Source organism: Bombina bombina, chromosome 4, assembly GCF_027579735.1.
Source record: "Bombina bombina isolate aBomBom1 chromosome 4, aBomBom1.pri, whole genome shotgun sequence".
Classification (NCBI taxonomy): Eukaryota; Metazoa; Chordata; class Amphibia; order Anura; family Bombinatoridae; genus Bombina; species Bombina bombina.
In genome coordinates, this window is record NC_069502.1 from 1,063,942,904 (window position 1) to 1,063,968,420 (window position 25,517).

The following is a 25,517-nucleotide window of genomic DNA, read 5'->3' on the forward strand; positions in this document are numbered from 1 at the left end:
TTATATTTAATTTATTTTTTACTTTTCCCCCCTCTCCCTCCTCATTGGTGTCAGTGTGGCTAATGCGCCCCCGCAGGCCCCGGCGCACGCTCCCGGCACCCGGCGTGCACATTGCACTTACAGGAACCGGATGCCGGGTAGCATTGGGACGCCCACCCGCCTCCCTGTTACGCTCCCACCCACCAAAGAACGGCACCATCGCTACCGGTTGTAAATAGGTATTGCAGGATGCCTCCATATCGAGGCATCACTGCAATACCCTGAGAGCTGCTGGAAGCGATTGCGATCGCTTCCAGCACTCTGTTAGACAACTGACATACCAGGTATGTCTATTGTCATTAACTGTTTGTTTTTGCATGACGTACCTGGTACGTCAGTTGTCATTAAGGGGTTAAAATTCTTGTAATTCTTTTTTTTCTTTCTGTAATTTAGAGGTTTTTTTAATTTAATTTAATTGTAATTAATTGTAGGTAGTTTAGGTAATTAGTTTAATTATAGTGTAGTGTTAGGTGTAATTGTAACTTAGGTTAGGTTTTATTTTACAGGTACTTTTGTACTTATTTTAGCTAGGTAGTTATTAAATAGTTAATAACTATTTAATAACTTTTCTACCTAGTTAAAATAAAATATTAGTAAATATTAGTTACATTGTAGCTAGCTTAGGGTTTATTTTATCGGTAAGTATTTAGTTTTAAATAGGAATCATTTATTTAATTATAGTAAATATATTTATATGTATTTAAATTATATTTAAGTTAGAAGGGGGTGTTAGGGTTAGGGTTAGACTTAGGTTTAGGGGTTAATAAATTTATAATAGTGGCGGCGACGTTGGCGACAACAGATTAGGGGTTAATAAATTTAATATAGTTGCGGTGACATTGGGGGGGCATATAAGGGGTTAATAAATATAATGTAGGTGTTGGAGATGTTGGGGGCAGTAGATTAGGGGTTAATAAGTATAATGTAGGTGGCGGCGGTGTCTGGAGCGGCATATTAGGGGTTAATAATATAATGTAGGTGTCAGCGATAGCGGGGGCGGCAGATTAGGGGTTAATAAGTGTAAGATTAGGGTGTTTAGACTCGGGGTTCATGTTAGGGAGTTAGGTGAAGACATAAATTTAATTTCCCCATAGGAAACAATTGGGCTGCGTTAGGAGCTAAACGCTGCTTTTTTGCAGGTGTTAGGTTTTATTTCAGCCAGCTCAGCCCCATTGTTTCCTATGGGGAAATCGTGCACGACCACGTTTAGCCAGCTCACCACTGACTTAAGCAACGCTGGTATTGAGATGAGATGTGGAGCTACATTTTGCTCTACGCTCACCTTTTTGCGGCTAATGCCAGGTTTAAAAAAACCTGTAATACCAGCGTTGTCTTAAAGGAGCGGTGGGAAAAAAAGGCTCGTTAGCAACGCAAGCCTTACCGACAAATCTGGCGTTAGTTTGTAGGGAAAACCTGAACTGGATTCCTCACCTGCAATTCTCTGCCACATCCAAACTATGGAGTGGATTACCGACACAGAATATACAATTTCATTGTATATTTGGTGCATATTTATTTTTAGCCCTAACCCTTTATGCTATGGGGCTGATTCATTAAAGTGCAGATGGACGTGATACGATGTAGCGTACCATGTCCGCCGCTCATCGATAAATGCCGACAGCATACACTGCCGGCATTTATCATTGCACAAGCAGTTCTTGTGAACTGCTTGTGCAATGCCGCCCCCTGCAGATTCACGGCCAATCGGCCGCTAGCAGGGGGTGTCAATCAGCCCGATCATATAGGATCGGGTGGATTGATGTCCGCAACCCTTTAGAGCAGGCAGACAAGTTATGGAGCAGCGGCCTTTAGACCTCTGTTTGATAAATTCTGTTTCAGGCGAGCCTGAAGACTCGAGCGGAAACAGGGGCTTCAAGCTCCATTCAGAGCTTGATAATTTGGCCCCTAAGTCTTCAATCCTGATAACTCAAAGAGGTCACATTTAGAGTGTGCTCGGCTGTACAAGTTTACTTGTAATACTTGCATAAGTTAGCACGTCATTTGTAATCTAACCATATGTCGATAAAGTCAGTATTTCTCAACTGCAGTCCTCAGGACCCTTAACAGGTAAGATATTCATTATATCTTAACTATAGCAAAGGTGAAATAATCAGCTGATCAGTAACCATGGTTACTAACCTGCTCTCACCCTCCAGAGGATTATTTCACCTGTGCTCTAGTTAAGATATAATGAATACCTGGCATGTTAAGGGCCCTGAGGACTGGCTTTTAATGATGCAAAGCGATTTAACACATTGGTAAAAAACTGCAGGCATTGAAGCTCTTTACCAGAACACAGTTTCTTGCTTGTGGGTCATGTGACAATATATTGAGGTGCCTATATTACATGAAATAAATGCTACAATCTCTTGTTGTTGCTAGATACACGTATGTGAGGCTATCAAGCAACAGTTCAGTAAAAATCAAATATGACTGTTACTGTGTATACATTTACTGAGACAGTGATTACCGCAATGCATGCTGGTATTTAGCTCATTGGGAAATTACTAGATGCCTCCAGAGTGAGACGGTCCAGTGATGCTCAATTAAGGTCATGTGATCACTGTGACCGCCACTTAATTATTATTAAATGTACTTTGTTTTCATGGTATTGTTTGCTGAAAATAATATACACATATGTTCAACAGTAGTAATATAATACTGGCATAATCCCTCAGTAATCAAAGTGTAAACTGAGCACTGATGACACTGATTGACTGTTTTTTTTTTGTTTTTGTTTTTTTTAGTTGTTTTTTTTTTTTCACTGTGAAATTAACAGTAAAAAGAGTATCTGAAGGATAACTCCTAACTGAGTGAATTTCAGAAATTTTGAAGTAAAATATCTTCCTTTTTTACATAGAATTGTTCATGTAATATCTCCTAGTCAGCTTTTAGCAGAAATACTACATCACTTTCTAGCAATCTAACATCTGATTAACATTCCCATTAATTAACATATATTTTAAGGAAATTAATTATTTCAGTTTATATTGATATACTTTTCTGTAATGTATAAAGTAAAATGTATTTAAGATGAAAAATATCACTCATATAGAAAAATAATAAATTTGCTTTTTAAAGGGACATTAAACACTAAGGACTAGATTACAAGAGGAGTGCTACATTATTGGGCACCTACAAACAGGCAAATTTGCCCTTTTGCGGGTGTGCAATAATTAACCAGTTATTACAAGTGGCTGGTTATTCCTACCGCGAACTTACGGTAGCAATTAGCACTCATAAAATTAACCCGAGATCCGATCTCCGGTTAACTATCTAAAAGTGCCCCAAATGCCCTCAAAATAGAGTGCATTGTAGTTCTTTATTAATTAAAAAACAACTGCACTAGGCAGTTTTTGGGGTCTAAAGTTGGTAGGAGTGGGGTGTTAGAAAACGGAACGGAACTGAAAAGTACCTTTACATTTCAGTTTAAGGGAACTATGTGTTCCTAGTAAATATATATGTATATGCTTATATACACATATATTTATGTGTTAATATGTGTACATACACATATTAACAAATAAATATATATGTATATAAGCATATCCGAAAGCTTGTCAACTTATAAATGTATAGTTAGTCCAATAAAAAATTATCATTGCTCAAAACAATACTCTTGCTTTTTTGATATCTAAATCTCTGGACTAACATGGCTACTCCAATCAACGTGACTATATACTGTAAGTATATACATACAGTATATTTATTTATATTGGCTGCCCATCGCTGTGCGATTTACCCCTTGATGGCATTAGAACAAGGCTCCCATTGGAGCCTATGTAGGCTGACCATATTGCCGCTTTAAAAAGGGACGCATATAAAAAATACATATGTCAGGGCTGTTTAAAGAAATGTTTTGAATAATATTCTATTATAAGAACCCTGACATATGTATTTTTCATATGTGTCCCTTTTTCAAGCGGCAATATGGTCAGCCTAAGCCTATGGAATCGCGCTCTTGTGAGCTCAATGCTTCCCAGCAAAGCAAACACAAGCTCACATTTGCATTGATGTTAACTTATAATACAAGCAGACATTACCGTGCACTGGTATTACCAAATGGAGCGCTAATATTACTTTTTTTAAAGCGATATTTAGCGCTACACTTTTAATCTGGCCCTAAATACATTTTATAAGCATAGTATCAAGGCCATTGCTGGACTACCATTAGTCATGGGTGCCACTATGTTGAAATCTAACTTTCACTAATTTCTAGTGCTGACCTGTTTGCACACATGCAGTAACTCTCCTTTAGATAGCTGCATGCCTTATTTTAAAAACATTTTAGGAGTGCTTTTACTTTTCTTTATTTTGTGTTATGTAGGGCCACCCCCCCCAAAAAAAAAAACCTAAAACAATGCAATTACACATTATAATGACCCCTAGAAATTAATTAAGAAATCTGTTTATTTTAAGTAGACTTTGTGGAAGTTTACCAGCTGTGTGAAGATTTTTGTGAGCTAATTAATTGCATATTTAGGAATAACACTGAGGTCATTACACTTGTATATATAATGTTATAAACATTATCATCTATCTGTGATGCCCTAGCAACCTTGTGGTCATTATCCAGTATTAAGACATTTTGGAACTTGTACCATTTAACTTGTATCAGCAGTATAAGAAATCACTGATATTTTGGGCCTGCACTTTTAGTTTTGTTGCAACATTATATTGTTATGATACTGCCTATAGCAAAAAAGAGGATCACGGTTATTGCACCCATCAGCTTTCTTTAAAATTGCACCAAAGCCTAATGTACTGTACAGAGGCGTACAGTACAGTGTACTATACTGGTGTTTACTTAGCACTAATGCTACATCAAATCATTAACCTATTGACATAGTTAAAGGGACATAAAACAAGTTGGGATACATACAAAATAATATATAATATAATAATGTAATATAATAATATAGTAATATGCAAATTTATACTGCATTGCCTCGCCATTAACCCATTCTTTTTATTTTCTAAATTGTAAAGCTCTAACTCCCCCCACACATTTCCTTCTATGGCTGTATCTATATCTATTGTTGTTTTGGTAGAATGCAAAAATGCATAGAGATTATTTGCTGGAGCATGCCTAGAAGCTGTGAGCTCTGTTGAAATACAATGCCTCTGTCTAAACACTGATAAGAGTGAGTGGAGTTGGCTGCTCCAGGCAGCTTAGCTATGTAATTAATTTTGCTTATTTTTGAAAATTATTTAAAATACTTGCAAGTAATTTTAAACATATTGTTTATTGAAACTATTTTTCATTAATTAGCACGTTTAGGATATGCAAAGATCTCAACCTGTTTTATGGCCCTTTAAAGGGGCATGAAAGTAAAAAGTACATTCTCATGATTCTGAGCATATCAGTTTAAGACACTTTTCAGTTTACTTTTTTTTATCAAATAGACTTCATTCTATTTGTTACCCTTTTTACAAAGGCAAACATTGGGAGCAAGGTGGTGATACTTCCATTATAAAAATGTGTGCAATCTTTTTATATACACACTTTCTGAGGCACCAGCTCTTATTGAGCAAATGCAACATTACAAAGTATAGACATTTTGTGATTGGCTGATAGATGTCACATGATACAGGGGCAGGGAACATTGAATTAACTTTGCAATTTTGCAGACAAAAAAGTACTATTCTTTGGAAATGTAATGCAAATGATATTTGCATTATCTTTTTATTTAATATTTGTCAATTATGCAATTATATACATATATACATGTGTAATAGGTAATCAATTTACTATTTACTACAAAAAAACTGTTACATTTGCAATTTATATGTTCTGTTTTTCTTTATCACCAAGTGAGCAATCTGCCCCATGAACCAATTGTACACACACATCACCCACTTCTTGATCATTTCAAAATCAGATTGCACTTTCTAATTAACCTTTTCTTTCATTTGAAGGTTAAAAAAAAAATTTCAATTTTTTTTAACTCAAATTTCTTTTAAACACTTGTATATCTATTAAATATCATGAACAATAAACAATGACAGCATTCATATTACAGTAAACCTTCACTACAACCAATTCCATTAAAAAATATATGCAAACATGAGTTCTCTTTTTAACTTTGAACAGTGTTCTTGGTTTTAAATATAAAAACAATAAAAATATTTCAGAATAAATATCTACCCAACAGTAGCATTATGAAAGGTTAAAACGTACCTTTGTGAATTTCTAATGACTTATTCAGCTCATATCATGAATGTAACATATTAGTTAAAGGAGCAGATGAGAACAGATACTCTGTTATAGTAACTAAATATAATAAAAGTGTTTACGCTTGTGGACACCAAGGTCATTTTCCCAGGCAATAATACACTTTTTGCGTTAAACTGTTTAACATTTTCTAAAAGTCTGCATTTTCTTTCTTCTAAGCCGGTAAAGTTATCAAATTTACATTACTAGCTGTATACAGGTAGCCCTCAGTTTATGCCGGGGTTAGGTTCCAGGAGGAATGGTTGTAAATCGAAACCGTTGTAAATTGAAACCCAGTTTATAATGTAAGTCAATGGGAAGTGAGGGAGATAGGTTCCAGGCCCCTCTCAAAATTTTCATAAGTAACACCTAATACATTATTTTTAAAGCTTTGAAATGAAGACTTTAAATGCTAAACAGCATTATAAACCTAATAAAATAATCACACAACACAGAATATATAATTAAACTAAGTTAAATGAACAAAAACATTTGCTAAACAGCATTATAAACCTAATAAAATAATCACACAACACAGACTTCACTTGCATTTGTCTGCAAACAGTTCTTTCTATGCACTCCAATCTGGACTGATTTATAGACGGGAAGATCTTGTTCCTTTGAAATCTGCTCGATAGCTCAGGTCTGGTTAAACTGATTCATTTAAGCTTGCTTGGCTTTGCTGCAACACAAGCGGACAGCTCCACCTACTGGCTATTTTAATAAATGCACTGCTTCTCAATGCTTTTCAATAGCAGTCACATGATTGGAAAAAAAGGTTGTTATTCTGAAACGGTGTAAATTGAACTGTTGTAAAACTAGGGCCACCTGTACTTAGTTATTACAATAGAATTTGTGTAATTGCGTTATTTAAGCAGAAAATTGCAATTTCTTTTTTTTCCCCTCTGCCTAAAAAAAATGATATTTATGCTTAAAATGACTAAACAAGTAAATATATTAAAATAAAGAGGTATTCTTATGTCACTGCTGCTTTTTATTGCTGACTTTTATATCTCTACAGATAATGGAAGCTAAGAAACAACCTCTTTTATGAAATCATAGGCGGAAATGTTCCAGCTCATTTAAAAGCTGTCATGAAGTTAGCAAATAAATTAAGACAGAAAATAGCTTTGTCTGGATTTGAACAGAAAGATACATAAGTCATTTAAAAATATTAGGATGAAGGGGATATAGATTTTTCAAATGTATATATATATTTTTTTTTTTTTTTTTTTAAATATCATTTAATATTTTTTTAAAAAAAATTTATTTTAATATTTAATTTAGAAAAAAATATTATTTGCTAAATATGAAGAACAATGTTCCTAGTTAAAAAATTGCTTCTGACTGCCCTCTAATGGATCATTGTTGACACAAATATATATTTATAATTTAAGCTTTTTTTTTTTTTTTTTTTAATAATCAGATGATAACATTTAGCCCAATCTACTTGTCCTTCTTGACTATCTAATTTTCATTACACATGAAGCTATGGTTGATGTGCGTAAGCATGGGAGAATGCACTTGGTGTGTAATTACTTACTGCAAATTTGTTGGATTAATGGACAGCTGGGAAAATATTCCAATACAATTTTGTTAATATGTTTTAGTCTTTAAAAAATACATTTATATAGATTAAGACCTTCCATTTTGTATACTAGAGGGAACAGCAGTGTAAGCAGACTCTAGAAGTGCTTTGTAGTGCATAATTGCAAAGGAGTGGAAGTGTCTCCAGATCTATCTTTCATAGCCTGGTAACAGTGATCAAATCCATGGTGAGTTCATAGAAGTCAATAGAGACATCAGTGACACACCATAATCTCCCAGCATAGCAGTGGTTAATACCAAGAGCCCCATTTATCAAGCTGCAAAAGCAGCTTCAGGGCCCCAGTGTTTCAGGTTTGCCTGAAATTATAGTTAAAGGGACATTAAACCCCAATTTTTTTCTTTCATGGTTCAGATAGAGAATACCATTTTAAATAACTTTCTAATTTACTTCTATTATGTAATTTGCTTAATTCTCTTGATATTCTTTCCTGAAAAGCATAACCAATGTGCATTGCTATTTCTTTATCAAAGGATTTCTAAAGATTGCACCAAATTAGATAATAGAAGTAAAATGGAATGTTGTTTAAAATTGTATTCTCTATCTGAATTGTGAAATAATTTTTTTGGGTTTAATGGCCCTTTAAGTAGCAGTGGTCTTAAGATCGCTGCTGCTTAACCTGTCAGTCACCTAAAAGGTGTTGGATTGAAATCATCATGATCCAATTGTGATGATTGATAGCCCCTGCTAGCAGCTATTTGACCAGCAGAAAACAGGGGGTGGCATTGTACATGCAGTGAGGTCCCATGAATTATGTCCACCTTACCTATGATAAATGGAGCCCTAATTGGTGAGATTTTTCCACAGCTTTTAAAATCTGCACTACTAAGTACTTTGAGGAGAGTGCTGTTCACATGTCAATGTCCTCAACCAATTATGTGAGATTGAGGGGCAATTTAAAATTGTATACTATATCTGAATGTTTAAAATATAGTATCTTTGTTTTGAGGTCCTAGTAATTGTCTCATTAAAAAATTATCATCAGGGGGCGGAGCCAACTGCCGAAGCAGAAGGACGCATCTCACTAGAGCTCCTGCTGTTTATCTAACCATTTTATTATTTTGAGCTCACTAAGGAACTTTATATTAAGCTCTAATTCTCATTAAGCTTCGAAGAGTGAGATGAATATCTATATGGTCTTGAAAATAATGTTAGATTCTGCGTAGGCATAAGAATCTTTCTGGCCTGTGGTGTTGATTATGTGAGGTGACACGCCATTTTCAAGATCAATCACGCACTACTATTTATACTGGAGACTCAGCCGAACAGTAAGCTATGGAGAGACAAGTTGTATCTTACTGCATAACTTAATGTGTACTTTGGATGCCCATCAGGGTGAACTTATAACGGTGCTTAGAGCAACTATCAACGGACACAAGGATGCACCAGCAACAAGTGGGGTACTGGAGGTTACCGGGAGATATAAGCTGGACACACCACATGTGAGTGACGATTCACTGCATTACCCAGAGAATATGCAAGGCGAAGGTGAGAGATGTCTTGGGTCCCATATAGCAGAAACTACAGTTAAGTTCTCCACTGAGCCCCCTGCAGCCTTCTGCCACTAAAAAGGAGGAAGTATGTTTTCAACAGCGAGACATTGAGTCTCTGTTTGCCCCAATAGCAACTCTCACTGACGGTGACCTAATGGACTCGCCTGCAAAGTCATGGTCAGATCTCGTGGGAACTTTGCCGTTGGAACTGGATCTCCTTACCGCTAGCTCTAGGGCTGTAACAGGGCCACTCACTGATGCTTCGTTTGGAAATACTGGGACAGCCTGGGGTCCGGTGATTGAGAGATGCATCACAGATCCTCCCGAGTTCCTGCAGCGCGCGGTAGCTACTGTTAATTTGACAGACGAGGAGCTCGACAGCCGATGGGGCATCTTGACCTGCATGCTGACCTGTACAGCATATATCATGCACCAGAGATACGATCTTCTGCCTGTCCCTAGCAGTGCTTTAAGATCTGGTGTCGGCTAATGTCCGGTTGTGGCTAAACTCTGGGGACTTCTTCATACAATAGCCTGCCACCGCTAAATTTAAGGTTTGAAACTGGCCCCTTATGTACACTCAATATGATTCAGCTCTCAGTCTGACACCTTGATTAAACAATTTTTGTTGCTTTTGCATTGCTTTCTGGATGGCGACTTGTTAGTCTGAGGACAAGGATTGCAGATCTAACCTATTAAGGTCGACTGTGATAGTATTATGCTAGAGAAGTGTCACTTGCTATCATACACCGGTCAATACACAGCCGCACCAATCTTTTTCAGTGAACACATGGCTCATAATGTAATCCACTGTTAGACAGTACATATCATTTTCAAGTTGCCTAGGTTTAGGTTAGTTCACCTGTTTTATTTATGTATTTAAGTAGCAGAGACTATTAGTTATTATGGGACGTTATGGATATAGATAAAACTGCACAGATGTAATCTGAAGAACTAGGGGTTAATCTTCAACTATATAATAATCCGTAATGTATAACCTCCTCAGTATGTGCCTCATTGCATGTTAGTAAGGAAACTTCTCTCTATAAGCAGTTCTGTTGTGAATTCTATTTTCTTGAACGTATATCTTACAGTACTCCACTCCATAAATATACACAGCATTGCTTCTCAAAAAAAAAAAAAAAAAAATGCAACTGTTGTCCATGTCTGATAGATATACGTAACATTGTCTATTCCTCTTTTTAACCTTATTGAGAGCTAATATTCATTCTGGGACCAAAGGGCAATGTGCAGTAGCAAGTGAGAGGTCTTAGATTAGCTTTTTCTTTAGTTTATAATATGTATATTCAGTGATCTATATTGTGGGACTAGAATGATACTCAAGTTTCCTTTAAATCCTACCCAGTCAGTGCTTGTTCTGGTAGATAACCCCTCCCTTCCCCCGCATCTCACCTAGTACTCTGGAAACAGACTTGCTAATAACTGGAAACTAGCATTTACTGTCCCATAAACTCACCCCCTATCGGATCTTGTATTGACTGATACTGAGACCCTCAATGCTGTCTGCTATATATGTACTGTTCAGCCTCAAGTCTATCCCACTTGTTATATTATGCAAAAGAAGTTTAGATAAGTAGGTTGGGTTTGTAAGAGAGTCAGGGATAGGGGGTTAATATTCTATTTGCATGGGTCAGCGACTGATTACCTTATAAAAAAAATTCTCTGCAGTATCGCTGTAGGGTACTCATGTACTTCACTTGTATATGGTTCTCTTGACAAGATCCTATTTTATGTATTTCTCTTATGATCCCCATACATTGGATTTCACCTAACAATTTATTTAGCGGTAATTTTCTCTTTATACCAATATTTTGCAGAACAGTTTTTTCTACATACACAATATCTCTCTACTTTGTATTATTAATGTGTACTTATGCGTTGGGCTGCATGTTTAAGTATGTATGTTTATAGATGATATAGCATGATATTACATGTAAGCTGAACCCCAATGGTTTCCATTTCCTGCCTTCCATGTGTCAATCCTGTACCAACTTTATCTATTACAATGTTAGCTATGAGGTGGATAGGGTGTATTGGCGACAGCATTGAGTCCCATCTTATTCTGTTAAGGTTAAGCAACAATGACATTTAGACCCTTTATAGTGCTCCACGTTTACCTATCTCAATAACAGATACAATTTAGTTTTATACTAGTGTGGACCCTGTGGTTACCCTAAATGCATCATAGCTTTGTCTACATTTTCAATATATACTATTTGTTTTTGTAGAACCTCTCTCCTCCCTTTCCCGCCGGTGCTTACTGCCTGCGGGTCATATCCCCATTCCTTTTTCCAACATCGCCTATAGGTGGCACTCCCCTAGGAGAGAGGTCCATTCAGAGATTCCCTATACTCCAATCATTCTAGTGCCCTCCTCTCCACATAGCACTGTAGAGTGCCTATTGAGGTCCATTACTTTCCATAATTAAAATTGTAGATCTCTCTCGGCTACATATTCTACATATTTGCTATTACTTTTTTGTTATATGAACATAACACTTCACTTGGATAATTACTTTACCCAGATAAAGCCATGGCCCTCCCTATTAGTTATGTACACAACTGGACCCTCCTGCAAAGCCCTCCTTTACAACCTTATAGTAAGTCCTCACATACCAACTCTCCTGTCCTGTGTGGCTCCGCCCCCCCTATTCCCTTCCCCACTCCACTTTGAGCGGCTTTTGCCCGCTGCGTTCCCTTACCACTCTCCCTGCTTATTTGGTCCAAAAGCGACCAAACACAAGCCAATCCACATCTGTAATATTTTTACTAGATTATATAACGTTACGAATGCTCTTTATGACAATGTGGAGAATATACTATATTTTCCCCTCCCCCTTACCCCCATAAAACCAACCCCCCCTTGTTTTTATATTTTTCAAATAAATATTTTACAATGTATCTATCAATCACAAGGTGGGGTCACTTCTAGTCTACATATCATATAAAATATAAAATTGAGGTCTTAATCTTGTTCATCTAAACTCTTTGCTAATGCCTTTAATAAATGGGATTTATATGCCCCTTCTATTTAGCTCTACTGCCTAGTAAACCTCCATTCCTTTTCATAACACCAACCAACTATAGTTTCTCCATCCTTTTATTACTCATCATTGAGTATCACTCTTTAAACTCACGCATGTGTACTATGTTGGCATAACCTGTGTTGTGTACTTGGCAAGTTCATGGTATTAGCATTGTACTTTTCCTCTCAGTTACTATTGTCGGATGTGTCATTATTGTTATCTTTGTTTATGACCTCAATAAAAAACTTTTTGGAAAATAAAAAAATTATCATCATAGTAGATTTTGCTAAAGGACTTAAATATTTCTGGTTTTCAAAAAAGGAAATATGAGCATCTACAAATAAATCCAAAAATGTCCTAAAGGGCAGTTTTTATATGCATTTTTTTCTACTGTTGTTACCTGTATCACACACTACCGTAAGTGTAAGAAGAAGAAACCAGTTGTATATAGTGAATGAGGAAATCACTAGCGTTTATTCAGCATTTTATAAACAATTTTTTGGGACATATCCACCTTTTCTCCCATTCACTTGAGTATACAGATGATAAAAATTATTAGGCTAATATACATATGTTTAACATATTGACACTTAACTGGTTGTGTAGACTAGGGTTTACAGTTTATAGAAGTTGTAGGGTCATAGTTCTAATATAAGGTTTGATGTGGGCATATAACCAACAGGGTATTTAGGCAAGGGGCATGATTTAAGTTTGTGCCTAATATTGCCAATTTATGACTGAATGTCCTTGAAGTCTGATCATAGCTCCAACTATCACTACAGAGGTTAATACTGGTTTGCTCAGTATTTTTGTGTACTACAGCTAACATTTCTAAACATAAACCCCCTGCTGACACTAGCTCAGCAGGATTTGAGACCATCTATATGTATATTACAATCTATTGAAATAGTGAGTTCAGCAGTATCTCCCTCTATACTTTATAACTGGTCAGCAGCCTGTGCTCATAACATCACTACATAGTATAAAAATAAGTGGTATTGAATTATAAATTATTTCTCTTCTTGCTCCAGCTTTCATGTACGGCAAAGTTTGCAAAGTTGTACAATGCTTCAGATTTTTTCAACTGTAAACCCAAACACAGATATTAATAGATATGGGAAAATAGAATCATTTCACACTGAACAAAGCAAAGCTATTGAGTATTAGGGTTCCTGTTGCATATGCTGGCTATCAAGTAATATCACAGCGTGAATTACATTTATACATTTATGTTGAATTTCCTCTATTGGTTTTTGAAGAGCTATTTTTTTCTGCATGACAATGACAGCAAACTGATCACAAGATCAGAAAAAATATGAACTACAAAATTGTGTAAATTGCAGTATATACAATGTACTGTATATGACCAATGTAACCCAATTGACAACTTATTTTGGGGGGTATTCTACACCTGCTTCTTGAATATTTAGAATATACTGGCTGCATTATTAGTATTAATTAGGTGAAACATTGTCTTTAAATGTATCCACTTTCTGTCATTCTTTCTTTAGTTCATTGTAAGCTGTGAATTTAAATCAAAATCAGAATAGCATTGTGTAAAATATTTTAAATAAATGTAGACATTGAATTTGGTTGTTTTCTTTGTGTAACAGTGAGAAAAAAAATCTACACCCGGAGAAAAGTAAATAAAAGCAAAATATAATCCTCATACATAATATATAGGGGCCACCTAACTGATTCTGACATGCTTTTCTACTTGAAAAGAGCTTGGTCATAGAAGACATTTATATAACTTCCTATAACAATACATAACCCACCAATGATTGAAAACTTTTTCATAAATAAGAATGCTCAGGATACATTTTTGTATACTTACTAAATAGTATTTCATTGTCCCATAGAAGCATTGTAAATCAGTTTCCATAACTTTTACATATCTGGTGAACATAAGATGACTTTTAATTTTATTTCTAAACTTATTATATCATAATTTATTTTGAGTCTTTATGTTTGGGTTACATTAAATCGACAAGTAGGGTTTCCATATATCTATTCTATGTGTGTAATGTCATCATGTAATGTATGTGTACTTGGAGATGGAATAGAACCTAAAGGGTGAGCAGTTATTTAAATGTAGTTGCCTTCATTTTTAGTGTTTATCAATTCTATACTCTAAACAGGCTTATGAAATTTCAACTGATGAAAAAACAAACAAAACAAAAACAAAATAAAAAAAATTAGCAAATTGTAAAGTGTGCAGAATAGTAAATAATATCTTACAATTCATTTCACTGTACAATTAACACAGCTTATTTCAGACAGATATCTTTTCTTATAGACATACATGGTACCATTGAAAGCCTTGTTATTAATTTCATAAAAGTGGCACAGCAACACTCAATTAACAAATAACAGTTTTACTGACATATGTAAATATGTAATATCATAATTAATATTTTGTTGTTGAGATACTGTGTCTAACAATGACTATTGTCTTAATTTACTTGCAGGTTGTATATAAAAACAATGATGTAAGGTTGGAATTATCACGACTAGCCAAGCAAGGTGATGCCAAAATGAAGGTTCATGGTGTAGTTGCCTTTAAATGTGAAAATGTTGCAACTTTGGATCCAATAACGTTTGAAACACCAGAGTCTTTTATTTCTTTACCAAAATGGAATGCTAAGAAAACAGGGTCAATATCATTTGATTTCCGCACAACAGAGCCTAATGGGCTTATACTTTTCAGTCACGGTAAACCAAGACACCAAAAAGATGCTAAGAATCCACAGATGATTAAAGTTGACTTTTTTGCCATTGAGATGCTTGATGGTCACCTTTACCTACTTTTGGATATGGGTTCAGGTACCATCAAAATCAAAGCCTTGCAGAAAAAAGTAAATGACGGAGAATGGTATCATGTGGACTTTCAAAGGGATGGACGATCAGGTATTTATTTATTCTTGAATATAGAAATTGATACTTAATGTGGCTCAATTAATATATTACAAAAACAAAACACTGATATTTAAAAACTGTATAAGTCAAGGTGCATGCAATTATTTATAACACTTTTTAATTTAATTAAAATTATTGCAGATACTTGCTGATTTTGCTAAATTACAAGTGGAGCACAATGAATTTCTCATGCAAAGAATAACTCACAATCTGGCATTACAAGTGCATGGTTAAATATTTTTACCAAAACATCTTCTCTATTGCACTATATTCATTTAATAGAGAACGCTATTAGCATGTTCCATGCACTCATATTAAAAGTGGCTAGTTAAGTGATGTGATCGAGTAAAATCCAAAACACCGCTATAAAATTTGGTACTTTCCGATGTAATGCTCGAGAAAATGAATAAAAATTATATATAAAAAATAAGGCCTTTAGTAAACTATTATTATTAAAAGTATAATACAGAACTACATGAATAACTCCTTGTTCTACTACTATTTGGGCCCATCAGCTTAGTGCAGACTCTGCTTAGCACAACCTTGGCTTAGACATGAATTTTACTGAGCACTGTCTAATCTGCCAAGTATTTAGCACACTTCTGCTATCTGACACGCAGATAATAGCTCTTCCTAACTATTGTTCGAGCTAAAAAAATAAATAAATAGAAGTGCTATTGATTGTGCTCAAGTTATGTCAATGCAAAATAGCACTAATATTTTTTTTATTCTACTTGTAATCCAGTCCATTGTAATTATGTTAGTTTTTTATAGAATGTACATATTATATTTATATTTTAAATTTAAATCTTCTAATAATTCATTATATATTTCATTATACATTTTTAGATATAGTTACATTTAATTAAGTTTTAGGCATGTGCACCATGTTTTAAAAAATTGCAAATTCAACTAGTTTGTTAACATATCGACAAGAAAAATATGTTCTAAAAACAGGACAGAGCTCATTACATTATATTCCTCAAAATGAATTCACTCATACTCCGCAGGGAGAGATGTTCCAAAAGAGATAGATGACTCCATTTGAAATGTACAAGGTAATGCCATTTCTCTATGGAATTGAGACGGCATTTAAATTAGAATTATGACAGGAAAGACTGTATTAAGATTTGATGGAGTATGATCAATCACCATCTAGGTTTCTTATTTTGGGACATAAAATGTCTTGAAATTTAAATAGAGTAAAAGTCACCAAATAAAAATATTGTCACAAAATCGATAAAATCATAAGCTGCACCATTTTCTTTAAACATTTTAAACCTGGTTTTGTTCAATGACTACTATATTTTTATAGTTTACCAAAAGAATAGTTACCAAAAGTAAAAATGTACAATTATTAGCTACAAATAAACAAAATAAATTAATAAATAAATCAATCAATTAATAAATCACTAAATAAAAAAATAAAAAATCCCATAGGTGCTGCTAAAATTTTAGTATTCTAAAATATATTATATATAAGTCATGTTAGTTTAGTTAAGATAGCAGAAAGCAACCAAGTCTAATAAAATATTAAAGGGACACTAATCCCCAGATTTTTTCTTTCATGATTCAGATAGAGCATGCGATTTTAAGCAACTTTCTAATTTACTCCTATTGTCAATTTTTCTTCGTCCTTTTGCTATCTTTATTTGAAAAAGCAGAAATGTAATGTTAGAAGCTGGCCCATTTTTGGTTCAGCACCTGGGTAGCGCTTGCTGATTGGTGGCTACATTTAGACACCAATCAGAATGTGCTATCCAGGAGATGAACTAAAAATGGGCTGGCTCTTATGCTTTCATTCCTGCTTTTTCAAATAAAGAAAAAATTGATAATAGGCGTAAATTAGAAAGTTCCTTAAAAAATGATAATAGGAGTAAATTAGAAAGTTGCTTAAAAAATTGATAATATGAGTAAATTAGAAAGTTGCTTAAAATTGCATGCTTTATCATCTGAATCATGAAGAAAACACATTTTACAGATTCATTATAGCACAATGTTTTCAGAATTTCTAATGGTATCCCTAAATTATTGGCTAATAATAGGATGTCTTAGCAGGTGAGGGCACTATAAAATAAGTTATTACAGCCTACAGTTAAAGACAACATAAAATAGGTTATTATTATTCAATATGTGTATATAGCTGTTTACTATTTAAAGGTTGACATGTTAAAGTCGACTTTCAAAATAACATATGCAAAACTGAGAGAAGAGCTCAACCAGTGAATAAATAAAAACATGATTGCTAGAACAACCTCTCTACGCCCAGAATGTGCCTTTCACAGAGAGGAATGTTCCTGCAGTATTTTGGTAGTAGTTCAGTACTACCTAAACAGCACTGTCCAATCCTGAAGTACTAGGAAATCCTTCTTTGATGGCCAAATTATCTAAAGCCTATTAAGTACTATGAAACCCCTATCATAATTTTATAGAGGCAGTTTTTACATTGAGGACAGTGAGTATTGCAAAGGGGTTTTTCCTGCATTTATGTATGTGAAGATAATGCATACATTACTATAGCCCTCAAAAAAACAAAAAAAAAAAAACAACATAATTTAAAAAATGCCTAAAATAAACAACTAAAATGTTGAAATAAAAACATGAATTTAAAAAAAAAGAATGCATTTTTTAAATGCATTAAAAATCTTTAAAAAAATTAAATAAAAAATGATGCAATAAATATTGTATTTTATGGAAAAGTTATAATTTGTATTGAAATTACTCAGGCAAAAACAATTTAAGGTGCACAACAAAAATTGTAAAACAACTCCACTGAACAGAGAACATGCAAAAAACACTGTGAAAATTGTATTTGTAATATTTTCCTTATTTTAAAATACATTTTCCGCCTCTGCTAGTGGGCTGATCAGGGCTGATCTCTAAATATTTCCTCCTGCATATTTTCACAGTTTATTTTTGCAAACAAAAAGGTGGCAAGATTGTGTCAAAATGCAAAAAAAATCTTATTACCCTTAGAGAAAATGTATGCATATTAAAATAGAGGCAATTGTAAAATACTACACACTGAAATCACACTGAGTTATGTGATTTGTAGTGGCTTAATGGGATAGTAAACCCAATTTTTTTCATGATTCAGATAGAGCATGCAATTTTAGGCATCTTTCTAATTTACTCTTTTTATCATTTTTTTTGTCATTCTCTTGCTATCTTTATTCGAAAAAGCAGGAATCTAAGCTGGGACATTTTTGCTTTAGCACCCTGGATAGCGCTTACTGATTGGTGGCTACATTTAGCCACCAATCAGCAAGTGCAACCCAGGTGCTGGACCACAAATGGTCTGGCTTCTAAGCTTACATTCTTGCTTTTTTAATAAAGATAGCAAGACAACAAAGAAAAATTGATAATAGGAGTAAATTAGAAATTTGTTTAAAATTAAATTCTCTATCTGAATCATGAAAGAAAAATTTTTTGTTTACTATTCCTTTAAGGATTTATTTTTTAAAGTGTGTCTTTTGCTCCCTGCTAACTTTACTCACCACAACAAATTTTCTATTCCAGCGAGCACATGAAGGCCTTTGATAAAGCAGTGGTGTAATGCGCGTCAGGAACAATGCTTCCTGCCGGTCTAAATAGCTGGTAAATCTGTTGGCCTTTTTAGGCATTGTAAACCGCTCCAATAGTTTCTATGTTGAGGATGCTGCACGGGAATACCCAGTGGTTTTAAATAACCAGCCAGGAGTACTGTGAAAGATTAGTTAAGCCTGTTGGCAATTTAGCGAATTAGGGATCTTTTGTACGCACAGTACACTGGTTGGTGGGGATAATTACCCATTTTGTGCTGACCCTCATTAGATTTTTGATTAGCGGTTTCCTCTTATTAATGATATGATCAGTCGAGATATGCAGGGAGGCAGCTTTGTTAATTTGACATTTTAACCCTTTATTATGGGATGGTTTAGTCGTATATCTTTAATATACCTTAATAAATTTAAATATTTATTTGTTTTCTCAGACCCTTTTCCAGTTCAATAATTGTTGTGACCACCTTCTGGACTATGTGCAAGTGTGCCATATAATGTTTCTTTCCATATATCCTTTTATATACATTTATTATTCCCAGCATTAGGCACTGCCCACTGAGCTACATAGGTTTAATCTCAGGGAGAAAACAAAAGGTTTGCAACCGCACTACACAGGTAAAAGGGGAGTACCTATGTATATCTACTGTAGGTTCAAATGTAGATATAGGCTGGGGTGCTTATGCAAGAATCAGAGATTCAGAAAAAGCTTGAGCCAAAAATATAGATTAATGGCTCGGTATAGGATGCATGTATTTAGCACTTCCTATCCCCTATGTATGGTTAAAGACCTGGAGTAGGAATGTTGTAAGTGTGGGGCGACGTGATGCTTAAATTAAAATCTAACTTTTATTTCAACACTTAAAAACAAAATTCCACATACAATTTAAAAACACAAATTGGCATACAACATATTCTGAGAGAGATTGGGCTATAATAATATTGAGTGTACAATCTTGAGAGAGTAAATACTTGGAAAAATGTATAAGTGTATCGTTGCTAAGATACCTGATTAAGATAATGTCCAAAATATTGGACAGTTGTGTGTCCTTATCTATCAAGTATATGTATTACTGCATCTTGCAGTGCAAATGTATATATTTGATTCCAATAATTACTCTCTTAGGGGGAATTTTTTAACCCCTGAATTCCCTTGTTGGCTATAGATATTGTAGGGAAATTATAGTGGGTAGTTATTGTATTGATTTGCTAATTGATTCCTGTATGGTATACACTTTTATCTATTTGTCTACTATATGTCTGTTAGTAGAACTTATATAATGATAGTGCTTATTGGAATAGATTCCACAATTACCAGTCTAAGAACATTATCCACCTTTTATTTAAGTTCTGCAATTTAAAATATATATTGTGAGGTATTGTATGTTTGAATAATATTCACATACTAAGAGATATAGATGGATACAAACGAATATTACAAGAGAGTTTAATTTTGTTGTCTGCTTATCCAGATTATGTGCTCTCAGTGCTTCAGAGTGTACTAGAGAAATGATATTGTTTATTGGGCGCTGTTGGTATAATCTTATAGTTTTGTTTGTTTGCGCTTTTAATATTTAGTAAGTCAACTTGTATATATCTTTACCTCGCTGATATACAACTGAACTAGAACATGCTGGATAATGGCTGGAATAGATCGCTTTATTTTAGTTCCAAAGTAATATATATGTATGTGGTCTTCTTTAACACATTACTGTTTATCCAGTAGCAATTTCTACTGAATTAACGTTGTGGAATCATTAGTTTAAAATAATACATTTACTGTGATAAAGTTGTGTTTTGTTGTTAACTATCGTTCATACATACAAATTATTAGAATAGTTGGACAAAATGATCTCTATGTTCAAATTGTTTACTAGGTACTTTTGGACTTGTAACAAATAGAAGTATTTTCTGTACAGCACTGTAATATAGGGAACATATTTTTTATCGTATCCTGTAGTTAAGTATAGGTATTTCTTATATACTTGAATTGAACTAAATGTTGAGCCCGCTTATTATAAAGACTAGTTGTTGTTTGAGTAAATATTGTTTTTACCTTAATGAAAACCTTTGCCAGAATATCAATGCATTTAGTTTCAACTAGTTTATGCTTTGCGGTAATTTATATAGACAAAAGTTCTACTAACAGACATCTATATCTCTTAGTATGTGAATATTATTCAAACATACAATACCTCACAATATATATTTTAAATTGCAGAACTTAAATAAAAGGTGGATAATGTTCTTAGACTGGTAATTGTGGAATCTATTCCAATAAGCACTATCATTATATAAGTTCTACTAACAGACATATAGTAGACAAATAGATAAAAGTGTATACCATACAGGAATCAATTAGCAAATCAATACAATAACTACCCACTATAATTTCCCTACAATATCTATAGCCAACAAGGGAATTCAGGGGTTAAAAAATTCCCCCTAAGAGAGTAATTATTGGAATCAAATATATACATATGCACTGCAAGATGCTGTAATACATATACTTGATAGATAAGGACACACAACTGTCCAATATTTTGGACATTATCTTAATCAGGTATCTTAGCAACAATACACTTATACATTTTTCCAAGTATTTACTCTCTCAAGATTGTACACTCAATATTATTATAGCCCAATCTCTCTCAGAATATTTTCTATGCCAATTTGTGTTTTTAAATTGTATGTGGAATTTTGTTTTTAAGTGTTGAAATAAAAGTTAGATTTTAATTTAAGCATCACGTCGCCCCACACTTACAACATTCCTACTCCAGGTCTTTAATCATACTTAGGGGATTGGAAGTGCCTAATCTCAGGGGGATTTCTGAAGTTGATCACTCAACCTCATCCCCCCAGATTTTTTGTCTGTTGATTATTTTATTGAAAATAAACAGAGGTCAGACCTCTGGTTAATTAAAAAAAAAAAGTCTCCCAATTGCCTTCAAAATAAAGTTTGTTTATAAATATATATATATGAGCATCTTTTTTTTTTTTTTTTAAATAACTACACAAAGCAATCATATGGGGTTAAAGTGAGTGGATGTGGAATGTTAGAAAAAAAATGGCATTGAAGTCTATGGACACTGTGTTTTTACTGTTAATATATATGTATATGCTTATATACATTATTTATTTATAAAAAAAATTATCAGGAAGGATACATTGAGATTTCTCTCATGTTCAAGTATATCCTGGGTCCACAAAACACTGCATTGATACAATAGGGTAAAATAAAATAAAAAAAACAATATTAATACATAATATATGCAACATTTAACAGGTAGGAAATATATAATCAACTATGACAGGTGCATTCTGTATTGAGATATGCAAAGAGGGATCTCTTAAAGGATGTTAGGCTTGGGGAAGGTTTTAAAGTGTGCAGGAGGTTGTTCCATAATTGTGGTGCTCTGTAGAAAAAGGCGGATTAAGCTGCTTTCTTTTTGTATGGAGGCAGACTAAAAAATGTGCTGGTACTGGATCGGAGGTTATGGGAGGTGGGAACAGCTGGAGAGAGCATTCTGCTCAGGTAGGGTGGGAGCTTCCCAGAAAAGCTCTTAAACATAAGGCTGGAAAGATGGAGGGTGCGTCTGGATTCCAGCGACAGCCAGTTTAGTTCTTTTAGCATGTCACAATGGTGGGTCCTGTAGTTACATTGTAGCACAAAGCGGCAAAATGAGTTATAGAGTGTATTAAGATTTTTTAGGTGAGTTTGCGGTGCTGGTGCATATACTACATCCCCATAATCCATGATTGGCATCAGCATTTGCTGTACAATCTTTTCCTTTACTGTAGGGCTGAGGCAGGATTTGTTTCTGTACAGGGCACCTAGTTTTGGATAGAGTTTAGATGCAAGTTTTTCTATGTGGAGGCCAAAAGATAGATTGGGGTCTGACAACATACCCAAGTATTTGAAAGAGTAGACTGCGGTCAGTGTGCAATTTGATTTTGTTTTGATGCATAGATGGGAATTTTGTAGTTTGTGTAATTTAGGTACCGTTCCAAAGATCATTCTGACAGTTTTGTGAACTGGTCTTGGAGCACTGCCTTAAGCTGCGGCAGATCGGATTTGTTTGCATAGATTACCGTGTTGTCTGCGTACATGTGTACAGTTGAGTATTTTCTACCATTTGGCAGATAAATAATGTGAATAGTAGGGGGCAGAGAATGAAACACCACACGTGACTGGGAGAGGGAGGGAGTCGCTGTCAAAAATGGAGACATACTGTGATCGATCCGATACATATGATCAAAACCAGGTTAGCGGACGATCACTAATACCTGAGTTTTTTTGTTTGAGCAGTAGTATGTCATGGTCTACTGTGTCAAAGGCCTTTGCAAAATCAAGGAAAATAGCTCCAGTTAGGTCTCCTTGTTCCATGCCAGTTTGGATGTCATTGAAAACTTTTAGGAGGGCAGTTGTAATGAAGTGATTTGGACAAAAACCTGATTGAACAGGGGTCAGATAGTTAGATTGTTGGTAATACTCACATAGTTGCGTATGGACACATTTTTCTAAGATTTTTGACAATACTGGTAGCAATGATATTGGGTTAGTAACCAAGGTTAATTCACCACTTTTATGGATAGGCACTACTCTTGCAGTCTTCCAAAGTTTGGGTATGTATCCAGACACCAAGGATTTGTTAATTAGGGTTGTGACAGGTTTAGCAATTGCTGGCGCAATGAGCTTCAATAGCATTTCTGGGATTTGATCAGGTCCAGACTGGTTTTTCATTTTTAGATTATTAAGGTGTTTCTTAATGACATTGATGGGTAAAGGTCTAAAATTGAACTTCTCTATTTTGGGTCTTTGCAGATTTAGTGGGGCCTGATCCACATTTGTAGTTTCAGGATGTGTGTCATTTATTAGTTTGTCAATCAGTGTGGTGGAGCATCTGACAAAATAATTGTTAAAGGCATTTGTTACTTCTAATGGAAGTTGCAGGGTTTGCTTGTCCACTTTGACAGTGGAGGGTTGGGAGTGGATTGGGGGAGTGTGTAAGTTATTTATGTCTTTCCAAAACTTTCTAGGGTTTGATCTGCTATTGTTCAGGTTTTCACAGACATATTGGGCCTTGACCAATTTTTTTTATTTAGTGCATATATTTCTCATTGTCTATATACACAGTGATCGTTCATAGAGCCAGTATGCTTGAACCTTGACCACAATGAATCCCGAAACTGGTAAATTTGAATGAGGTCAGCTGTGATACAATTCATATGCGCTCCTTTTACTCTCACCTTATGCAGCGGGGCATGCAAATTCCAAACTTGTAGGAGTTCAGACTGAAAGAATTCAACTGCAGAGTCTAAATGTGGAATTAGGTTTAATCTTTGCCAGGGAAGGTTCTTGATGTCATTTAGAAATGATTGAAGATTACATTTTTTGAAGGACCTGGTGATTTTAACTTTGGGAGAGGATTTAGTAGCTTTTATTTTGCGCACGCAGTACACTAAGCAGTGGTCACTAAAACTGTGAGGGAGAACACCTGCCTCCTGGATTCGGTCAGGAGAAGTGGAGAGAATCCATTCGAGCAGGGTGTGGTTATGGCTTTTAATGTTTATGCGAGTTGGGGAGGAGATTAATTGCGTTAGCTGCAAAGTCTTAAATGATGAGCAAAAACTATTGCTTTTAGGATTCAGCCAATCAATATTAAAATCTCAAAAGACCAAAATTTTCACTTTTTGGGTTTTGAGCTATGGTTTCACTAAGGAGATGGGCTATGTCAGAAAGGGAATGCAAAGGGGAGCTAGGAGGGCGGTAGATTCCTGCAGCAATGATTGATTTACTGCACGGAATCTCAATTGTGCCAGAAAGGAAATCAAAGGTGGCAGGAGAGCTTAATTGTTGTAAGGGTGTGTACTTTATGGAATTGTCAACATAAATTACAATGACACCTCCTCTTTTTGCTCTGTCATTTCTATGGCATGAATACCTATGTATTGCAATGGCAGAGTCAGGTATTTTTGCGGTTAGCCATGATTCAGAAATAACAATGATTTTGGGCTTGTGAACACCATGCTTGCAGTGCATCGATTTTTGGTAGTACACTGCGGATATTACAGTGCACAAAGGAGAGGCCTTTTTTAGCTGGAAGGCTAGGAATGGAATTTGTTGGGGGATCAGGGATAGACTCTACATATATATTTATGTGCTTATATGTGTATATACACATATAAACACATAAACATATATGTATAGATTAAAATACATATATATTTTAAATGTGCTGCCCAACACTGCGCTCCTTACCATCTTTGCTGTGCTGTGTCTATCGGCATCAGAACGAGGTTCCCATTGGATCCTATGGAATCTGGCCCTATATGTCACTCCATACCTCATATTGTTCTGCCATTCTGTACTATGGAAGCCAGACAGCAAGGCAATGAGGAATACACAATAGAAAGTGAGGAAAGACTGGAAGCCTTTTGTCTCAAACTATTCATGATTTGTATACATCAGACAAATGACTCCCATGGCTTCATGTTTGTTTCTTTAAATGATTCTGTGCAGAAGTCTAAATTTACCAGAGCATAAAAGAGTGCTACTACTATTAAAAGAATAGAAAGGTCAAAATTGAAATGTCCATTTTAATTTAAATAGAAGCATTTTTGCAATAAACTTTCATTAGCAAATATGCCTCTACTAAAC

General features: G+C 34.8%; 1 protein-coding gene across 4 annotated transcripts in view; it reads left to right on the forward strand.

Annotated features, from left to right (window-relative positions):
* NRXN1 (neurexin 1) overlaps positions 1-25,517 on the forward strand; it is a 2,027,363-nt gene that overhangs the window by 881,856 nt on the left and 1,119,990 nt on the right. For all 4 annotated transcript variants that reach the window (XM_053712207.1, XM_053712206.1, XM_053712209.1 and 1 more), the window contains one exon: positions 14,870-15,308. In XM_053712207.1, the coding sequence (XP_053568182.1) occupies positions 14,870-15,308 (439 nt within the window). The remainder of the gene's footprint in view (positions 1-14,869; positions 15,309-25,517) is intronic.